Source organism: Meleagris gallopavo, chromosome Z, assembly GCF_905368555.1.
Source record: "Meleagris gallopavo chromosome Z, MGAL_WU_HG_1.1, whole genome shotgun sequence".
Classification (NCBI taxonomy): domain Eukaryota; kingdom Metazoa; phylum Chordata; class Aves; order Galliformes; family Phasianidae; genus Meleagris; species Meleagris gallopavo.
The window spans coordinates 34,945,075-34,963,002 of NC_139435.1; the positions used below are offsets into that span (position 1 = coordinate 34,945,075).

The following is a 17,928-nucleotide window of genomic DNA, read 5'->3' on the forward strand; positions in this document are numbered from 1 at the left end:
TTAGTGGAAGTTATAGCTGGACCTCTCCAAGTGATTTACCAGAGGATTCTTAGGAATCTGTGGAGGTTCCCTCTGACTGGAAGCTATCCCATGTGGTACCCATTTCTACATAAATAGATCTGGGAAACTGTTTGCCTGTTTGTCTAACATTGGTACCTGGCAAAGCTGTGGAGATTATCCTGGGTGCCATTAAAAGGCACTTAAATAACAAAGTAGTTATCAGACATAGTCAGTGTAGGCTCATGAAGGGAAAGTCCTGGCATAAAATTTGATCCCCTTCTACAGTAATGTTACCCAGCTAGTGAATGAAAGAATGGGAGTGACTGTAATCTTCCAGTATTTTAGTAAAGTCTTGGATGCTGTCAATTTATGGCATCCTTTTGGGGAGATTGTCCAACATGTTCATGTTACATGAATGATAACTGACTGAACAGCAGAACTTGTAAGTTCATAGTGGATGGAGGTACACCGGGTTGGCAGCCAGTCACTTAGTTGTGTTCCCCAAAGGCTCAATTCTAGGGCCAGTCCTCTTCAACTTTTATCAGTGATCTGGATGTAGGAATGCATTTTTGGTAAGTTTGCTGATCATACTGCACTGAGAGATGCTGTTGACTTTCTGGAGGTACAAGAAGCCTTGCAAAGATCCATTGGAGCTCTGGGCAATCAGCAGTGACATAAAATTCAACAAAAGAAAATGCCAAGTTTTGCACCTGGATTGGAGTGTGCCAGACAGAAGTATGTAAGTGGTTGGAGGGCAGCCCAGCAGAAGGGCGTGAGCCAGCAGTGTAGCATTACCGTCAAGAAAGCAAAACACATTTTGGGGTGCCTTAAACACAGCATTGCCAGCTGGTTAAAAGAGGTGATTTCACTGCATGGGTGTGGCCTCACTTTGAGGTACTGTGTTCAGTTCTGGGCTCTGTAATATGAAAAAGGTCCTTAAAAGCCTCCGAGGACACCAAAGCTGGTAAAAGACCTGGAAGGCATGACCTATAATGACTTCAATTGTTCAGTCTTGAGAAGAGGAAGCTGAAAGGTGATGTCATGACTTGCTGCAGCTGCCTGAATGGGAGAAGCAGGGGATGGTGCCAGGCTCTGCTCCTGGGAACACCTTGGTGATAGGATGCACAGGAATGACACAGAGCTGTGTCTGGAGAGATTCAGATTAGTTGTTAGGAAAGATTTCTTTACCATGAGAGTGGTCAAACATGAGAATGGGCCTCCTAAAGAGGTGATTGATGCCCCAGGTCTGTCAGTCTTCAATGAGAGCATTCAAATAATGTCCTCTTTAACTTCCTTTAACTTCTGCTTAGCTCTGAAGTGGTAAGGCACTTGTACTTGACAATAGTTGTGGGTCCCTTACAACTGTCTTCTCCTGTCCGTTAGTCAGCACTTTGTAATGCTTGGTTTTGTAGGATATATCATTAGCTTGGCGTGCTTCAGAGTCAGGATGACTTTGACAAACTGTTCCGGCTGTCCTGAGCTTGTAACTGAAGCCTTTCCAACTCTTTTAAGATTTCGTTCAAAGTATAAACTTTCCTTGATAAAGTCGATTTAGAAAAAGAGTCCAGTTTTTGCTGTTTAAAGATGTGAATGTTACACTTTTCAAAGGTGGAATTTTTTAGGTTAGGAGGCTTCTTCTGTCATACCTGAATTTGTGGATTGTATCTGATTCTGCGCAGTTATAAACAGACTATATGCCAATACTCAGTTCTGTACAAATTGCTGATGTTTCAGATACAAGTTAGAGTAAGAAACTGGTGAGTTTGCCTTTGTCAATCATATACACTCACTTATAACTCTGTTTTCAAAAATGAATCAAATTTAAAAGAATATTGTATTTATACATAGTTAAGCATTTATTCTACTTTTTATTACTATCTAATTTAAATATCTTTTATGCAGGCTGATGAAATCAAAGATGTTTCTCAAAAATATAAAGAAAAGCAGGATGCACTGGAGATGAAAGATAAGCAAGTAAGAGTCTTGATGTTTGTCACCTTAATTGCGGTGTTTTTTTGCTTATTTATTAATTCATTAGTGGCTATGGTCCATGCTGTATTCAGGTAGAATGCTAGTTCTTAAATATAGCAGTAAAACACATCTCCTGAGAATCAGGCACCTATTAGTCAAGTGGTTGTAACTATTTAACAGGTGTATGCTACATAAAATCAGTTAGTTCAACCTTAAAACTTTCAGATTGGATTGTATGTGTATATATGCGTTACAGGTTATTCTTGAGAAGCTACAGCCTCTGTAATACAGTAGTGCACACAGCATTAAACAGTCCCTCAAGTATACATTGTGAGAGTCTAGGGTTATTCTTTCTTTATCTAAGTACATGAAGAGGAAGCAGAAATCTTTTGTAAAGGGGAATTATTTTCTTCATCTAAGTGCTCAGGCATCAACTATTTAGTTCAAGTTGCATGTTGTATTTTGCGCTGTAGGCTTTATGCTATCTAGGCTTTCAAATGTGTTGAGGAAGGTGTTATGCTTTAAACTTCCACTTGTGTAGAATTAAAGGGACTTTAAAAATTATTAGAAGTTTTTATTTTAGCTTTGCTCAGGTATTTCCATGTATTAACAAAATCTTACCAGCTTTTAAAATGCCGTAGGGCTACTGGAACTAGAATGTATTCTTATAGTTTAAATTTGTGGTTACACCTGCATTTAATAACTATCTCACTGGTAGATGAGTTATTTGTCATACTATTTGTCATATTTGTATACTGAATTCCCTTAATGTTGAAAATATTCAAAATTCTTAGATTTCAGAAATTAATCAAGCTCTCAGAATGAAAAAAGGTGAAGAAGCAGACAGAAAAAAGAAAATACTAAGTGCTTATAAGATGATAGATGAATGGAACAATGAGATTAATACAGTAAGAGACTGTGAGAACCTTCAGCCACAAATTGATGCTGTCAATAATGAACTGAAACATGTACAGGAAGAAAGGGCAAATATTGACAGTGATATTGGTGATGTAACAACAGAGAAAATAAACCAAGAGAGGGAGAATGAAAGTAAGTGATAATGCTGTTATTTTTTTCTTTTGATGTATTTTAGGTATTTTAAAGACTCTTCTTACATCTGCTTATTGTTCTTCTGTAGTAATTTGAGATGTTACACCAAGCCCTCATTGTAGAACGCATTACATGAGTAGTCCTCTTGCCTATTTTATTAAAAGTAACAGAAACATTTTTAAAATTAGGAAGAACAAGTGGATATTTGTTTGTGAGTGAGGGTGTTTACTTCAAGATGAAAAAAGTTTGCTTTGAGGATATGGTGCTTAAAATTATATATTTGACAGTATATATGCTGGCTTGTCCTTTTTAGATAAACTTGGACTAATCTTAATAATAGTAAACTCCTTTCAAATTGTATAGGGAAAGAGAGACTATATATTTTACTTCAGGGGGTGTAGAAGGCATTTAATCTCATTTTCCTCAGTAGCAAATACTTTCTTAGTCTACCTGTGACACATTCATTTCTCTGCAAACATGAAATAATACTCAGAAATTTCATATTGCTAGTCCCATTGCCTCTTTTTGGTATTGTTTCTAAATATGAAGGTAAAGCATTAAGGACATAAAATTATTAGTGTCCAAATAAATGTTACAAAGATGATGAAGGATCTAGAAGGCAAGATGTATGAAGAGTCACGAAAGTCACTTGGTTTGTTCAGCTCAGAGAAGAGGAGACTGAGGGAAGGCGTTATGGCAGCCTGCAGTTTCCTTATAAGGGGAGTTGATTTCTTCTCTCTGATGACAGTGACAGGACCCAAGGGAATGGTACAGAACACTATCATGAGAGGGTCAGAGCAGAGTATTAGAAGAAGGTTCTTCATCATAGAGTTATCAGGCACTGGAAAAGCCTCTGTAAGGAAGTGGTTATGGTACTGAACCTAGTGGAATTTGATAAGCACTCAGACATAAGGTTTGAATTTTGAGTGGTCCTGTATGGAGCCAGGAGCTGAATTCCTGTGTTCTTGAACTAAATAGTGTGCTACTACACATTTCCTTATGCTTTGGAGAAGTCATTTTATTCTAGAATGTAAGCTTGAGTAATTCTTCAGATTCCTTTGAATAAGTGGGAAGATAAACTTTTATTTCTCGTGATTTCCTAACAGCCTTATTGCTGTAGTAACATAGTCAATAAGTATTGGATAATACTAATTGTAATGTGTACTTGCTGTGGATTCTGTTTAAGAACTGTTTTAAATTACAGGAATAATTAATCGCATTGGACAACTTAATAATATAATTAAAATGAAGGAAGAGGATCTTCAAAGGAGATTCCGAGACACACACTCTGCTCTTATGTGGCTAAGAAAGAACAAACACAAGTTCAAAAAAGAAGTTTGTGAACCTATGATGCTTACAGTAAGAAAATTTGTGTATTTCACCAAACTATTCATGTTTAAATTTTATAATTTCTATTTATTTATCCTGGTAAGGCTTTAAAAATAACTTCAGAACTTTCAAAATGCCTTAAAGTTAGTACCAGTTACATGCAGTGTACATTAATATTATGAACTACTTGTATTTTTCACTCTGCAATTTAATAATATTCAACTTTTGAGTAGAATGAGTTGATTCCTTTCCTCCCACCCCCCAAGAAGAGATCCTCTTCTAAGATTCCCATTGCAGATTTCTTCTAATGTACATTCAAATATTTAGATTTCAGTGTCTTCTTAAAAATGTAGTAGTAGTCATCTTATAGAGCAACCTGCTCAGCAAATGTTAAAACATAACATCACACTCCTAAGCTGTTTATATTGTCTTGCGAAACCAGCTACGTGCAGAGGAAGTATCTATTCCTAGTTTAGTGTCTGTGTTGTTTTGACAGATATTGTGTTAGATAAAAATGGAAGGACTAAGTTTTGAAAGACCCAATGGTTTTCTTCTGCATTCCCTCACATGTTTATCAGCAATCTTCAGTTTCTTGAAATGTCGAGAAGATGAGGAAACCCACTGCGTTCTTCATCTCTGTTTCTGAATTCCAAACTTATTTTAGTAGTATATTGTTACCAGTCTGAATGTATTGAATTTTGAACATTTGTATGCCAGTTCTTCTGCTTTTTGCATGCGGTAGAGATGTTCAAAGTGGTTTTTACTTACTAGAAAAAAAGAAAAATCACAGTAATTCCCTCTTCTTGATATCAGATTTTCAAATTCTTTCGATAAGATCATGTCAAATTATTTTTGCAAATAACGTTATTACATGGCCCTTACTTTTATTTCATGGCCTTGTTGACCTGTTTAACATCCAGTAATGTCTGAATGTGTGTTCTATGATACGGTATAGACTCATTTGTCTATAGTCTAGTTTTTGAATTGCTGATAAGTTGCCCAGCCTTTGGCCGTATTGAGGTTATTAAGTTGTGTGGTTCTGTGTAATTCTGTCTTAAACTTATTTAATTATGTAATTCTCTGCAATTTTGTCTTCATTTGTTAAAGATTTAAAGTCGAAATACTTGTGAGTTACTGCAGAATTACACCTGAATGAAATGTTAGTACTATAAAAAGCTTCCCTATCTACCCTTGAGTACCTACAGGGATGAGGTGTCCACAGCTTCTCTGTGGGAAACCTGTTCCACTCTGAGTAAAAAAGTTCGTATTAACATCTAACCTAAAGTCTCCCTTCTTTTAGTTTAAGACTGTTCCCTTTTGTTCCATCACTATCAGACCATATAAAATGTCATTCTGTCTGTTTTATAACCTCACTTTTGGTGCTGGAAGGTCACAGTGAGGTATGCCTGGAGGTTTCTCGTGTCCAGGCTGAACGAGCCCAGATAACTCAACCTTTCTTAGTAAGAGGTGCTCCTGCCTTCTGATTGTGTTCATGGCCCTCCTCTGAACCTGTTCCACTAACTCCACATCTGCCTTGTACTGGGGGCCCCACACCAGGATATGCTGCTCTGGGTGGAGCCTCATGAGGGCAGAACAAAAGGGAGAATCACCTATCTTGCACTACTGGCCACCTCTCTTTAGATTCACCCAAGCATTCAGTTGATCTTCAGGCCTGCAAGGCCTACTGGCTCATGTCCAGCTTTTTGCCTGCCCAAGTCCTTCTCCATAGGGCTGCTTTCAGTGAGTTCTTCTCCTAGTCTGTACCCATATCGGGGATGATCATGACCCAGTTGAAGCACCTCAAACCAACCTGGTTGAACCTTGTTAGTTTGACATGAGCCCATTTCTCAAGCTTGTCCAGCTCCTGGCGGATGGCATTGCTTCCTTCTGTTGTAGCAGCTGCACCAGTCAGCTTAGTGTTGTCTGCAATCTTGCTGAGAATGCATTTGATTCGACTGTCTAGGTCCTTGATAAAGATGTTTTAAGAGCACTGGTCTCAAGACAGACCCCTGAGAGACACCACTTGTGACCAGCTTCGACCTGGATGTAGAGCCATTTGCTACAACCTTATGGCTGCACCCATTGGACTAATTCTTTATCTGCCTAAAAGTCAAGCCTTAAAATCCACGTCTCTCTGATTTAGAGATAAGAATGTGGTGTAGGACTGTGTCAGAGGCATTGCAGAAGTCCAGAAAGGTGACATCAGTTGACTTCATCGATGCCATCATCCCACCATTGAAAGCTACCACCAGATAGGTGAGGCACATCATCTGTCCTTGATGAAGCTGTGCTGGCTGTGTTGGATCATCTTCTCTTCTTGCATGTGTCTCAGTATACTTTCCAGGAAGATTTGTTCCATTATCTTCCCAGGCATTGGTGTCAGGCTTGCTGACATGTAGTTACTTGAGTCTTCCTTGAGAGATCTTTAATATGGGAGTGGTGTTTCCCATTTGCAATCACCGTGGACTTACTCTGACAGCTATGCCTTTTCAGATTTGATGGAAAGTGGCTTGGCCACCACGTAGACTAGTTCCTTCACAGAGTCAGAAGGGTCAGAAGGAATTTCTGGAGATCAAGTCCAACTCTCCTGCTTAAGCAGGTTCCCCACAGTAGGTTGCACAGAAAAGCTTCCTGGTGGGTTTTGAATATTTCCAGAGAAGGAGATTCCACAACTTGTCAGGACAGCTTGTTCCAGTGCTCTGTCACAGTTGAAGTAAAGAAGTCTTTCCTCTTGTTTGTGTGAAACTGTCCCCATACCTATCCCACAATTCCTGAGCTTCGCTAGAAGGATACTGTGGGAGACAGTGTCAATATCTTGGGATGCATGTCATCCAGTCCTATAGGATTGTACAGTGTGTACCATGTGGTCTTGAACTTGTTCTTCTCTGAGAATAGGAGGAATCTTGCTCTGCCAGCCCCATCTAGAAGTTTTGGGGACATGAGAGACATGGGAAGTCTGATTACCAAAAAAGAGACAAGGCAAAGGACTTCAGTATCTCAGTCTTCGTCCATGCCTGCTGAAGGTAATTCTCCCTTCTCATACATCAGGGAAGGTACACTCTCTTTGGCCTGCCTCTTCTGACCAACATACCTGTAGAACCCCTTTTTGTTATTTTTCACATCTCTTGCCAAGTTCAGTTCAATCTGTGCCTTGGCTTTCCTAATCCTATCTCTACATGTCCGGACCACATCCTTGTATTCTCTTCAGGCTGCTTATCCATGCTTATACTCCCTGTACGTTTCCTTTCATCAAGTCCTTGGTCAGTTGGTTTCCTGCCTCCCTTACTTGATTTCTTATGCCTGGGTATGGAAAATTCTTGTGCTGTCAAAAAGGTATCCTTAAGTAACTGCCAGCTCTGTTCTGTTCCTTTGTCCCTGATGAATTTCCCAAGGGATCCTCTCCAGTAATTCCTTAAGCAGGTAGAATTTACTCTTCTGAATTCCAGGGTCCTGACTGTATTCTTTGCCAGGCCTTTGTTTCATAGAATCATATCATTGTTTAAGTTGGAAGGGACTCGTAAACGCCATCTGGTCCGACTCACCCACAGTGAACAGGGATATCTACAGCTAGATCAAGTTGCTGAAAGTCTGGTCCAGCCTGACCTTTGGAATGTCTCCAAGGATAAGACATCCACCTACCATCCTTTCCTGCTAAACCGTATCCTTAGCACCACTTCTGAATGTTTCTTGAACACCTCCAGGGACAGTGACTCAACCACCTTTCCTGGGCAGGCTGTTGCAGCACCTGACCGCTCTTGCAGAGAAGAAATTTTTCTTAATATCCAGCCCAAACCTCCTCTGATGCAACTTGAGGCCATTCTCTGTAGTCCTGTCACTAGTTATGCAGGAGAACAGGCTGACCACCAGCTAGCTCACCACAACCTCGTTTCAGAAAGTTGTAGAGAACAATAAGGTCTCTCCAAGCTTCCTCTTCTCCAGACTAAATCCCAGTTCCCTCAGCCATTCCTTTTAAAACTTGTTCTTCAGATATCTCTCCAGCTTCATTGCCCTTTTCTAGACAAATTCCAGGGCCTCGATGTCTTTCTTCACAGAATCACAGAAATACCAAGGTTGGAAAAGACCTACAAGATAATCCAGTCCAACCATCCACCAGTCACCAATAGTATCCACTAAACCATATCCCTCAGCACAAAATCCAAATGTTCCTTGAACACCTCCAGGGTTGGTGACTTCCCCACCTCCCTAGGCAGCCCATTCCAGTGCCTGGTAGAGTTTCCTAACGTCCAGCGTAAATCTCCCCTGGTGCAGCATGAAGCCATTTCATCTATTCTTATCACCAGTTACACGAGAGAAGAGGCCGACCCCCAGCTCACTACAACCTCCCTTCAGGTAGTTATAGAGAGCAATAAGGTCTCCCCTGAGCCTCCTCTTCTCCAGACTGAACAATCCCAGTTCCTTCAGCCGCTCCTCATAAGGCCTGTGCTCCAGACCCCTCACCAGCTTTGTGGCTCTTTTTTGAACACGTTCCAGGGCCTCAATGTCTTTCTTGCAGTGAGGGGCCCAAAACTGCACACAATACTTGATGTGCGGCCTCACCAGAGCTGAGTACAGGGGGACGAACACTTCCCTGTTCCTGCTGACAACACTGTTTCTGATGTAATTCAGGATGCTGTTGGCCTTGGCCACCCGGGCACATTGCTGCCTCGTGTTCAGCCAAGCACCAATCAATACCCCCAGGTCCATTTCCTCTACACAGTCTTCCAGCCACTCTGCCCCAGGCCTGTAGCATTGCCTGGGGTTGTTGTGGCCAAAGTGCAGGACCTGGCATTTGGTTCTGTTGAACTTCACTCTATTGGCTTCAGCCCAGCTATCCAGCCTGTCCAGATCCCCCTGTAGGGCCTCACTACCCCCAGGCAGATCGACACTTCCAGCCAACTTGATGTCATCTGCAAACTTACTGAGGGTGCACTCAATGTCCTCATCCAGGTCATCAATAAAGACATTGAAGAAGACAGGCCCCAGTCCTGGCCCCTGGGGAACACCACTCGTGACCGGTTGCCAGCTGGATTTAGCTCCATTCACTACCACTCTTTGGGCCCGGCCTTCCAGCCAGTTGCTAATCCAGGCAAGAGCGTACCTGTCCAAGACACAGGCTGCCAGATTCTGCAGGAGAATACTGTGGGAGACAGTGTTAAAGGCTTTGCTGAAGTCTAGATAGACTACATCAACAGCCTTTTCTTCATCTATCAGATGGGTTACTAGATCATAGAAGGAGATCATGTTGGTCAAGCAGGACATGCCCTTTGTGAACCCATGCTGGCTTGGCCTGATCCCCTGGTTGTCCCTCACATGCCGCGTGATCTCCCTCAAGAAAATCTGCTCCATAACCTTTCCTGGCACCGAGGTCAGGCTAACAGGCTTGTAGTTCCCTGGATCATCCTTACAACCCTTCTAACCCTTCTTATAGGTGGGGGGCCTGAAACAGAACACAGTACTTGAGTTGTGCCCTCACCAGGGCTGAGTAGAGAGAGACGACCACTATTTCTGATACAAGCCAGGATGCCATTGACCTTCTTGGTCACCTGAGTACAGTGATGGCTCATGTTCAGCTGAGTGTCAGCGAACACCTCCAGTTCCTTTTCCTCAACACGGTCTTCCAGCTACTCTGCCCCAAACCTGTACTGTTGCCTGGGGTTGTGTGGCCAAAGAACAGGACCAAGCACTTTGTCTTGTTGAACCACCTCTCTAGCAAACTCTTCCAGAGTCTCACCACCTGTACTGTAAGACACCTCTTCCTGACCCAATCCAGATCTCCGCTCTTTTAATTTGAAATAATTTCCCCTTGTCCTCTCACAACAGGCTCTGCTAAAAAGCTTGTCCACTTCTTTCTTATAGGCCCCCTTTTAGACTTCAGATGCTGAAAGGCTGCTTTGGGTTTCTCTGCAGCCTCCTCTTCTCCAGGCTGAAGAGTCCCGACTCTCTCAGCCTCTTCTCAGCAGGAAGGTGTTCCATCTCCTGTGCATTTTTGTGTCCCTCCTCTGGACACTCTGTAACAGGTTATCTCTCCTGTACTCTACATCTGGATTTGGTCTGTACTCCAGGTGAGGTCTTGTCAGCATAAAAGGGCAGAATCATCTCCTTTGACCTGCTGACTGTGCTATTGATGCAGCCCAGGATACAGTTGGCTTTTGGGCTGCGAGGACATGTTGCTGTCTCGTATTCATCTTGCCATCCACTGGTACCCACACATCCTTTTTGGTAGAGCTGTGCTGTGTCCTTTTGTCCCTCAGCTGACAGTGGGAGTTGCCACAACCCAGCTGCCAAGCCTTTGCACTTGGATTTGTTGAACCTCATGAAGTTCACCAGGGCCCACTGTTCAGCCTGATTAGGTCTCTCTGGATGGCATCTTGTCCCTTGGACCTGTCGACTGCACCACACATCTTGGTTTCATCTACAAACTTGATTCCACTGTCAATGTCATTGATGAGGATATTAAAATTCATCAGTCGCAGTACTGACACCCGAGGGACACCACTTGTCACTGATGTTCATCTGGACATTGAGCCATTGACCACTATCCTCTGGGTATGATTATGCACCCAATTCCTTGTCCATCAAACCATCCATCAAATCCATCTTTCCTATTTGGAGAGAAGGATGTTGTTGGAGACTGTGTCAAAGGCCTTGTCGAAATCCAAGTGTCTCTTCCCTTGCTTGCTGATGCTGTTATGCCATCATTAAAAGCCGCAGAGTTGGTCAGGCAGCACTTGCCCTTGGTGAAGTCATGCTGATTTTCCCATATCGCCTGTCTCTTCCATATGCCTTAGCATAGCTTCCAGGAGGATCCTCTGCATGATCTTCCCCGGCATAGAGGTGAGGCTAAGAGGTTAGTAGTTTCCTTGGTCATTCTTCCTACCCTTTTTAAAAATGGATGTGATACTGCCTTTTTTCCAATCACCGGGAACTTCCTCTGACTGCCCTGACTTTTTCAGGTATTGTTAAGCTTGACTTGATGGCTGTGTCAGCCAATTCACTCAGGACTCTGGGATGCACCTCATCAGGATCCATAGAGTTACAGATGTTCAGGTTCCCTAGGTGATCATGAACCTGATCTTTGCTTGCAGTGGGAGGGGCTTTTCTCCCCTAGTTCCTATCTCTTGAACCATCTACTCAAGGGCTGTGTTTAGAGCAGTTTATAGTGAAGACTGAAGTTTCTCCTTGTTTGTTGTTAATAGCCTACCTTTATTACACATGAGTGAGGTATGACCTCCTGGAGTTTCCTTTTCCAGTTGAATTACCTATAGAAGCCTTTCTTATACTTCTTTGATCCCCTTGTCAAGTTTAATTCTAGTTGGGCCTTGACTTTCTGGACACCGTGCCCTATACAGCCTAGCAGCATCCTTATAATCTTCCCAGATTACCTGTTCCTGCTTCCACTGCCTGTGCATTTGGTATAGTGTAGATCCCCTCCAGAGAGAACTGACTGCATAAAGATTGGGAATATGCCTTAGAAGACATTTAAATGTTGAACTTTATTTTCATTAACAATTATAATCGTTGGATATCATCTGACTGTAGGGTGCAGGAAAGAATTGTTAATCGTGTTAAATCGTCTTATTATTACCTTTTCCTTCTTTTTTCATATGAGCAGATCAATGTCAAAGACAATAAGCATGCCAAATATGTTGAAAATCACATTTCGACCAATGACATGAAGGCTTTCGTTTTTGAGAGTCAAGAGGATATGGAACTGTTTCTTGTGGAGGCAAGTAGGCATTAATTTTAAAAACTAATGAAATAGTGGTTTAGGAGCCAATACTCTGGAGTCTACTGCCATTTTAGTTGTAGCTGTATAAAGGAGCAGTCTGTGTTTTTTTTCACTTGACATACCCTTGAAGACATCTGGACACTTCAGCTGGTCTGCAGCATGAAGAAAGGAGAGGCATGAAACTCCACTTTTGTTTCCCAGCATGATTAAATTCAGGATCTGGAACCTTTAGCAGAAAATACGTCAGCTTTCCTCTGTGTATCATGTTGGATAGTAAAATCCATCTACTTTTGCTGCTGGTTGCAGCAGCCTCTTCAGTTAGGGTCCTTTTTCAACAGAGTTCTGTCTGGAAACTGTCAAAGCATAACATAAACTTTGTTTGATTATACAAAACTTCTCAAATTAGTAGAGGGATGATAAGTCTATATTTATTAATTTTTGTTTGGTTAGATCAGTAGAAAAGCTTAAACAGAGTTTTCAAAGACTTCTGTCTAGAGTAAGTAATAAGTAATATTTTTCAAAGCCTAGGCCAGGTGGAGTGTTGCAGGAATATTAGGAAAATATTTCTTGCTAGAAAAAGCTTTTGTCTTCTTTGACAAGGCTGTAATCATTGAGGATGGAGAAGAAGTACTCAGTACATGGAAACGGCAAGATCAGAATGCTGCTAATGCAGTACCAAGGATTTCTAGTGCCTCTTGACAAAATGGGTGAGAGTACGTCTTTCTTGAGAAGGCAGTGGTCCAAGTAACAAATCAGGCTAATTATTTTCCTAATGCTGCTCGTTCCTGGAGCCGTGGGGTAATTGCTCCCATTGAGAGCCAGATGAAGTAGAAAAAAAGCCACTGGACAGGACATTAACTATCATAGTGCTTCTCAGCTGCTCTCCTCAGAGTACTTTGATTAATGATAAACAATTTAGCAATTTTTGAAGGCATATACATCTTTCTGAGAAGCTAGTCATTTTTACGTAAGTGAGTTGTTACTTGAGGTTCTGGGTTACTTTAACCAGCTGAGCTGGTCTTTCATGTGTATACTCAATCTTCTCTGTCCCATTAAGATGAGAAGCTTTTTTACAGCCTCAAACCTGTTATCTGCCATTGTCTGTGCAAAATGGATGTACAGCTGGAAAGAGAGGGCTTCTTATTACATCTGTACAGGCTAGCACCCAGCTTAGCTGTTAAGATTGAGTACCTTGCTCTAAATTTGAACAATTCTTTTATTACTAATGCATAGTATTTTTGTGTACAGAGATAAGCTTTTGGAGATTTCAGTCCTACCTGAACAAGAGTAGATTTTTGTGGGTTCTTCCATAAGTTCAAATCAGTATAAAAGTAGTCAGTTAGTTTAAAATAAGTCAGAATTCTTCGGAATAGTATATGATCTTCATATAGCAATTTTTTCTGCTTGTTTTGACTAAATAATATAATCTGTATTTAGTTGCGTGATCGTCAGAAACTAAGAGTGAATGCTGTGTGTGCACCTGATAAATCGTGTGCTGAAACTTTACCTTCAACACCTATTGAAGAATTACAGTACGTATCAGATTATTTTGGTGGGAGAGGTTCTAAATGTAATGTTTCCATGTATTTGCTATGTATTACCTTCTCTTATAAAGAAAGGCTGAGGAAGCTTGGCTAGTTCAGCCAAGTTTCGGGGAGACCTTATTGCAGCCTTTATTCAACCTTTGTTGCAGCCTTCATTCAGTATATAAATAGAGCATATAAAAAAATGGAGAATGACTTTTTAGAATGTCTAACAGTAATAGGACAAAAGGGAACAGTTTAAAACTAAAAGAAGAGAGATTTAGGTTAGATGTTATGAGGAAAGTCTTTAGTGAAAGCTGTGGAGCAGGTAGCCCAGAAAACCTATGGATGGCCCCATTCCTGGAGATGCTCAAGGCCAGGTTGGATGGGGCCCTAGGTAGCCTGATATGGCAGATGGCGGCCTTGCCTCAGATAATGTGCTTGGAAATGGGAGATCATTAATGGCCCTTCCAGCTGAAGCCAGTTTGTGATCTTGGTATTTTCCATACAAGTTGAATTCTTACCAGTTCAGTTCAGGATTAGTGGGACTTTTCTGATCCTTCACTGGCTTCACCTTACTTATCTTCCAGATTTTGTGATGCTTGCTTTTTTTCTTTTTTTTCCCCTCTTCAGCCGATATGGATTTTTTTCATATTTACGAGAGTTGTTTGATGCTCCTCTTCCTGTGATGAGCTACCTTTGCTCCCAGTATCATGTTCATGAAGTCCCTGTGGGAACGGAGAAGACCAGAAACATGATTGAAAGGGTAAGATGTACTGAATAGCACAAAAACCACTGACAACTACAGACTTACTTCTGAAATTCTTTGTCAAGACGATATGGAGAGAACAGAAAAAATGGATTTTCTTTCTATTTGGAGTTCAGAAGTGAGAATGGTTTGTGATACGCAAATATGATGCAAGACGTAGCAAATCCAGTCCACTTAAGACTTCCCAGAAAGTTAAATGAGTTTCACCTGGGTCCCATTAAAGTCACTCTGCCCCATGAAATGTTTAAAGCAATGATTAGGAAGCTGCTTCATAATTTTGTTTCATCAGATGTTCAGATTATGGCCACTACTGCTTTATAATTTCAGATAAAATTGATAACGATGAATATTATAAGAAGCTTTTGGACTCTTAGATACAGGCTTAGATTCTCTCTACTGAGGGTCATTTCCCTACCTTACTCTTTCATATAGTCTTCCAAGCTTATTGTTGGTGGATTACAATATGTAACATACATGACTATTTTCAGCTTTAGTCCTTACTCGCTTACCTGTTCATACTCGATATCTGTTTTATACCTTTTTACAAAGAATGAACTCTCCAAGTAGAAGAGCGTTTCCTTGAGCTGAGAACAGTAAGAGTTGTATTTTTGAGAATCTCATGGGATAAACTTTTTAAATGAATAACAAATGTTTTTTCACGAGGATAGCTGTTGGTCCTACTTTTTTTCTGTTTCTCATGCTTTGAGAATGAGGAAGAAGGTAAAATTGCAGAGAATCTTAAGTAAAAACCTTTTTCTGAGCTTTGTTTATTTTTTTTAGAATGGCAGTTCTTCCATCTTCCTGCTTATTACCTGATGAAGCAGATACCTGTATTACTGGTCTGTGAATAACATTTTGTAGGCCATTCAGATGTATATTCTGTATTTCTCTGTATATTCTCTGTCCTTTCCAGAGCTCCATGAACAGCGAGTAAGAAAATGACTGATAGAAGGGGAAAGATAAGCCAGTATTTATAATGTGTTATGCTTAGCATTCTCTGTCAAGCTGTGAGAAGTTCTTCTTTCTGCTTTTATTACTTCTGATTTTGTTTCATGTGTCTCAGATAAAGTTTTAGTTTAAAAGCAGACTATTTTTAGTAGAGCTGAGCACATAGAAATGGTATTACAGCAGAAATATTGTCAACTGTGGTGTGTCTGTAGAGCAAAATAAATGATTTTCAGTGTCCAGGAACCAAATAAACAATGTTTCAGGTGCTTTTTTATATAGTCTGAAGGAGAAGAAAAAAAAAAGTAGTCAAATTTATTTTGTCTTATGGAGTCTTTGCTATTACTGATTCTCTAAATATCATGCTTTTCACCCTATCCTCTATTTCTTAAATGCTTTTACTTTTCAGGTACACCAGCTAAATTTTCATGCAGTTACACCCAGAATGAGCCTTGTTTATGATGCAGTGAATAAATACACAAGTACACAAATATTAACAGGCTTTATCAAAACACATTTATATAACATTGCTAGAGAAATATGTAAAAAAAAAGTAATATGTTAGAAGTAATCCATGCATCAGAATAATCAGAAGATGTTTAATTGGTAGTGATAACATAGGCTATATCGTGATATCTTAGCACTTCTTTGCTGACTATTCTAAATTTGATGGCTTGCTAACAAAGGCTTGCTAACAAATCAGAATTTTGCATGAGTTGATCTTCTTTACTTTAGATTTTAGCTAGTTTATTCCTCACTCTGAAAAGCATTGCCTTAAATAACACTTTGGTATGATTAAAATTTTTGTGGTCTTGTTTTTTCTTTCTTCTTTTTTAGGTCATAAAAGAAACTAAACTTAAGCAAATTTACACAGCAGAAGAAAAATATACCATTAGAGTATCCATGTATACAAAATTAACCTTTTCTACTAACATGTGTCTGAGGCCAGTCCAGTTTCTCAATTATTATGTGGGTACAGATGAAAGAAGACAGCTGGAAAATCAGCAGCAGGTAGGAATTTACTTTTGTTATGAATGATATCACCTACTGTTGTGCAGTATATGTAGCCAGCTTGCAAGTATCTGTGTAATAGGTTTATGGTAAGAATGCTAATGTGCTTTCTCTTATTTCAGAGTATCAAGCATATATTACAGTCATTAGATAAGCAGTTAATGACATTGTGTGAGAAACAGAAGCATCTGGAATGCAGAGACAATGAGCTACGGCAACAGAAGAAGGAGCTGTTGGAGAGAGGAAGCAGAAGGAAACACCTGGAATCAAAAATTGCTGTGAAGTACAATAGGTAGGAAACAATCCTATACATGAAATAGGAACAATTTTAATAGGAAGCCAGTATACAGTTGTTATTATTATACTGTGCTTTTAACCTAAAAAAGTAACCAGTACTTGAGTGTCAGATATAGGTAGACTAAGAGGATGCTTAGAAAAGGAGTAGCACTTAAAATGCTGTATAACAATATCCTAAGTGCTTTCCTTTAATAGTATCATAGGATTCCAGTGAGAAGTCATTGCACTGATTTACTTAGTTACTAAAGCCTTCTATCTTGGTAACACTCATCTTGGCACACAGGGAATCTTGGTGGTATGAAGGTCAAAAGCAGCTTGATTACAAAGAGTAATGGAGTTCAGGATATTTAGGGGCGAAAAGATGGCAAATAGCAAGTTCACAATGCTGTTCTTTGAGAGGGCAGACTTGGGCCTTTTCAAGGATCTACTTGGTAGTGTCCTATGGAATAAGGCACTGGGGGGAGAAAAAGGAGCCCAAGAAAGCTGACTAATATGCAGGCATCACCTACCGGGAATCACCATCCCAACAAAGAAGAAGTCAAGACATGAGACTTACATTGATAAAGAAGCTACTGGCAAAGCTCAAGTATTTGGCTTGTTCCAAAACTAATGCCTCCTGTTTATTTTCCTGGAAACTGCAACAGATGCAAAGAGCAGAGCAAATTCTCAGCTACTAAACACTATTTTCCAACATTCCAGCATTAGTTATACATCTTTGCCAGCAGTGCACGAAAGCCTGCATGCTGTGTTCATAAAAATCTGCATGGCTGTCTGAAATGTGCCTTGTCTTTCATGTCACTGTTGCCACTGCTGGAACATACAATTCCTGTGCCAGCATCCACTGCATCATTGAATGTCAGTGGGTACAGTTTTGTCAGTATGGAGGAATTCAGTTTCATCTCTTTGCTTCATTCGCACTTCCACATCAGATACTGTTTTGTCAGACTGCCCCACTCACTGCTGCAGTCTGTCAAAATGTAACGGATTGTTGGGGAGGGGTTTCAACCTCCACTGCCATGCCAACAATATCTGCCTTTGATGTTACAGTCCAGCATAATAAAATAGGAGTCATTCTTTTGTAGCAGCCCTCATACAAAAAGGAAGCATCGAGAGAGTGGAAATAAGGATGGATAACCCAGGAAGAATACAGAGATACTTTATGAGCATATGGGGAAGCAATTAGGAATGCTGAAGCTCAGATAGAATTGATTCTGGCTAGAGATCTCAAAGTGCAAATTAGAGATTTGCAAGTACATCAGACAACCTGGTGGCATGGGCCCCCTGCTGAAATGAAACAAGAGTCC

General features: G+C 40.5%; 1 protein-coding gene across 2 annotated transcripts in view; it reads left to right on the forward strand.

Moving 5' to 3' along the window:
• Positions 1-17,928, forward strand: part of SMC5 (structural maintenance of chromosomes 5) — a 62,314-nt gene that overhangs the window by 22,662 nt on the left and 21,724 nt on the right. For both annotated transcript variants that reach the window (XM_085212859.1, XM_085212860.1), the window contains exons 8-15: positions 1,903-1,974; positions 2,766-3,021; positions 4,226-4,380; positions 11,963-12,076; positions 13,517-13,611; positions 14,236-14,368; positions 16,154-16,327; positions 16,450-16,619. In XM_085212859.1, the coding sequence (XP_085068985.1) occupies positions 1,903-1,974; positions 2,766-3,021; positions 4,226-4,380; positions 11,963-12,076; positions 13,517-13,611; positions 14,236-14,368; positions 16,154-16,327; positions 16,450-16,619 (1,169 nt within the window). The remainder of the gene's footprint in view (positions 1-1,902; positions 1,975-2,765; positions 3,022-4,225; positions 4,381-11,962; positions 12,077-13,516; positions 13,612-14,235; positions 14,369-16,153; positions 16,328-16,449; positions 16,620-17,928) is intronic.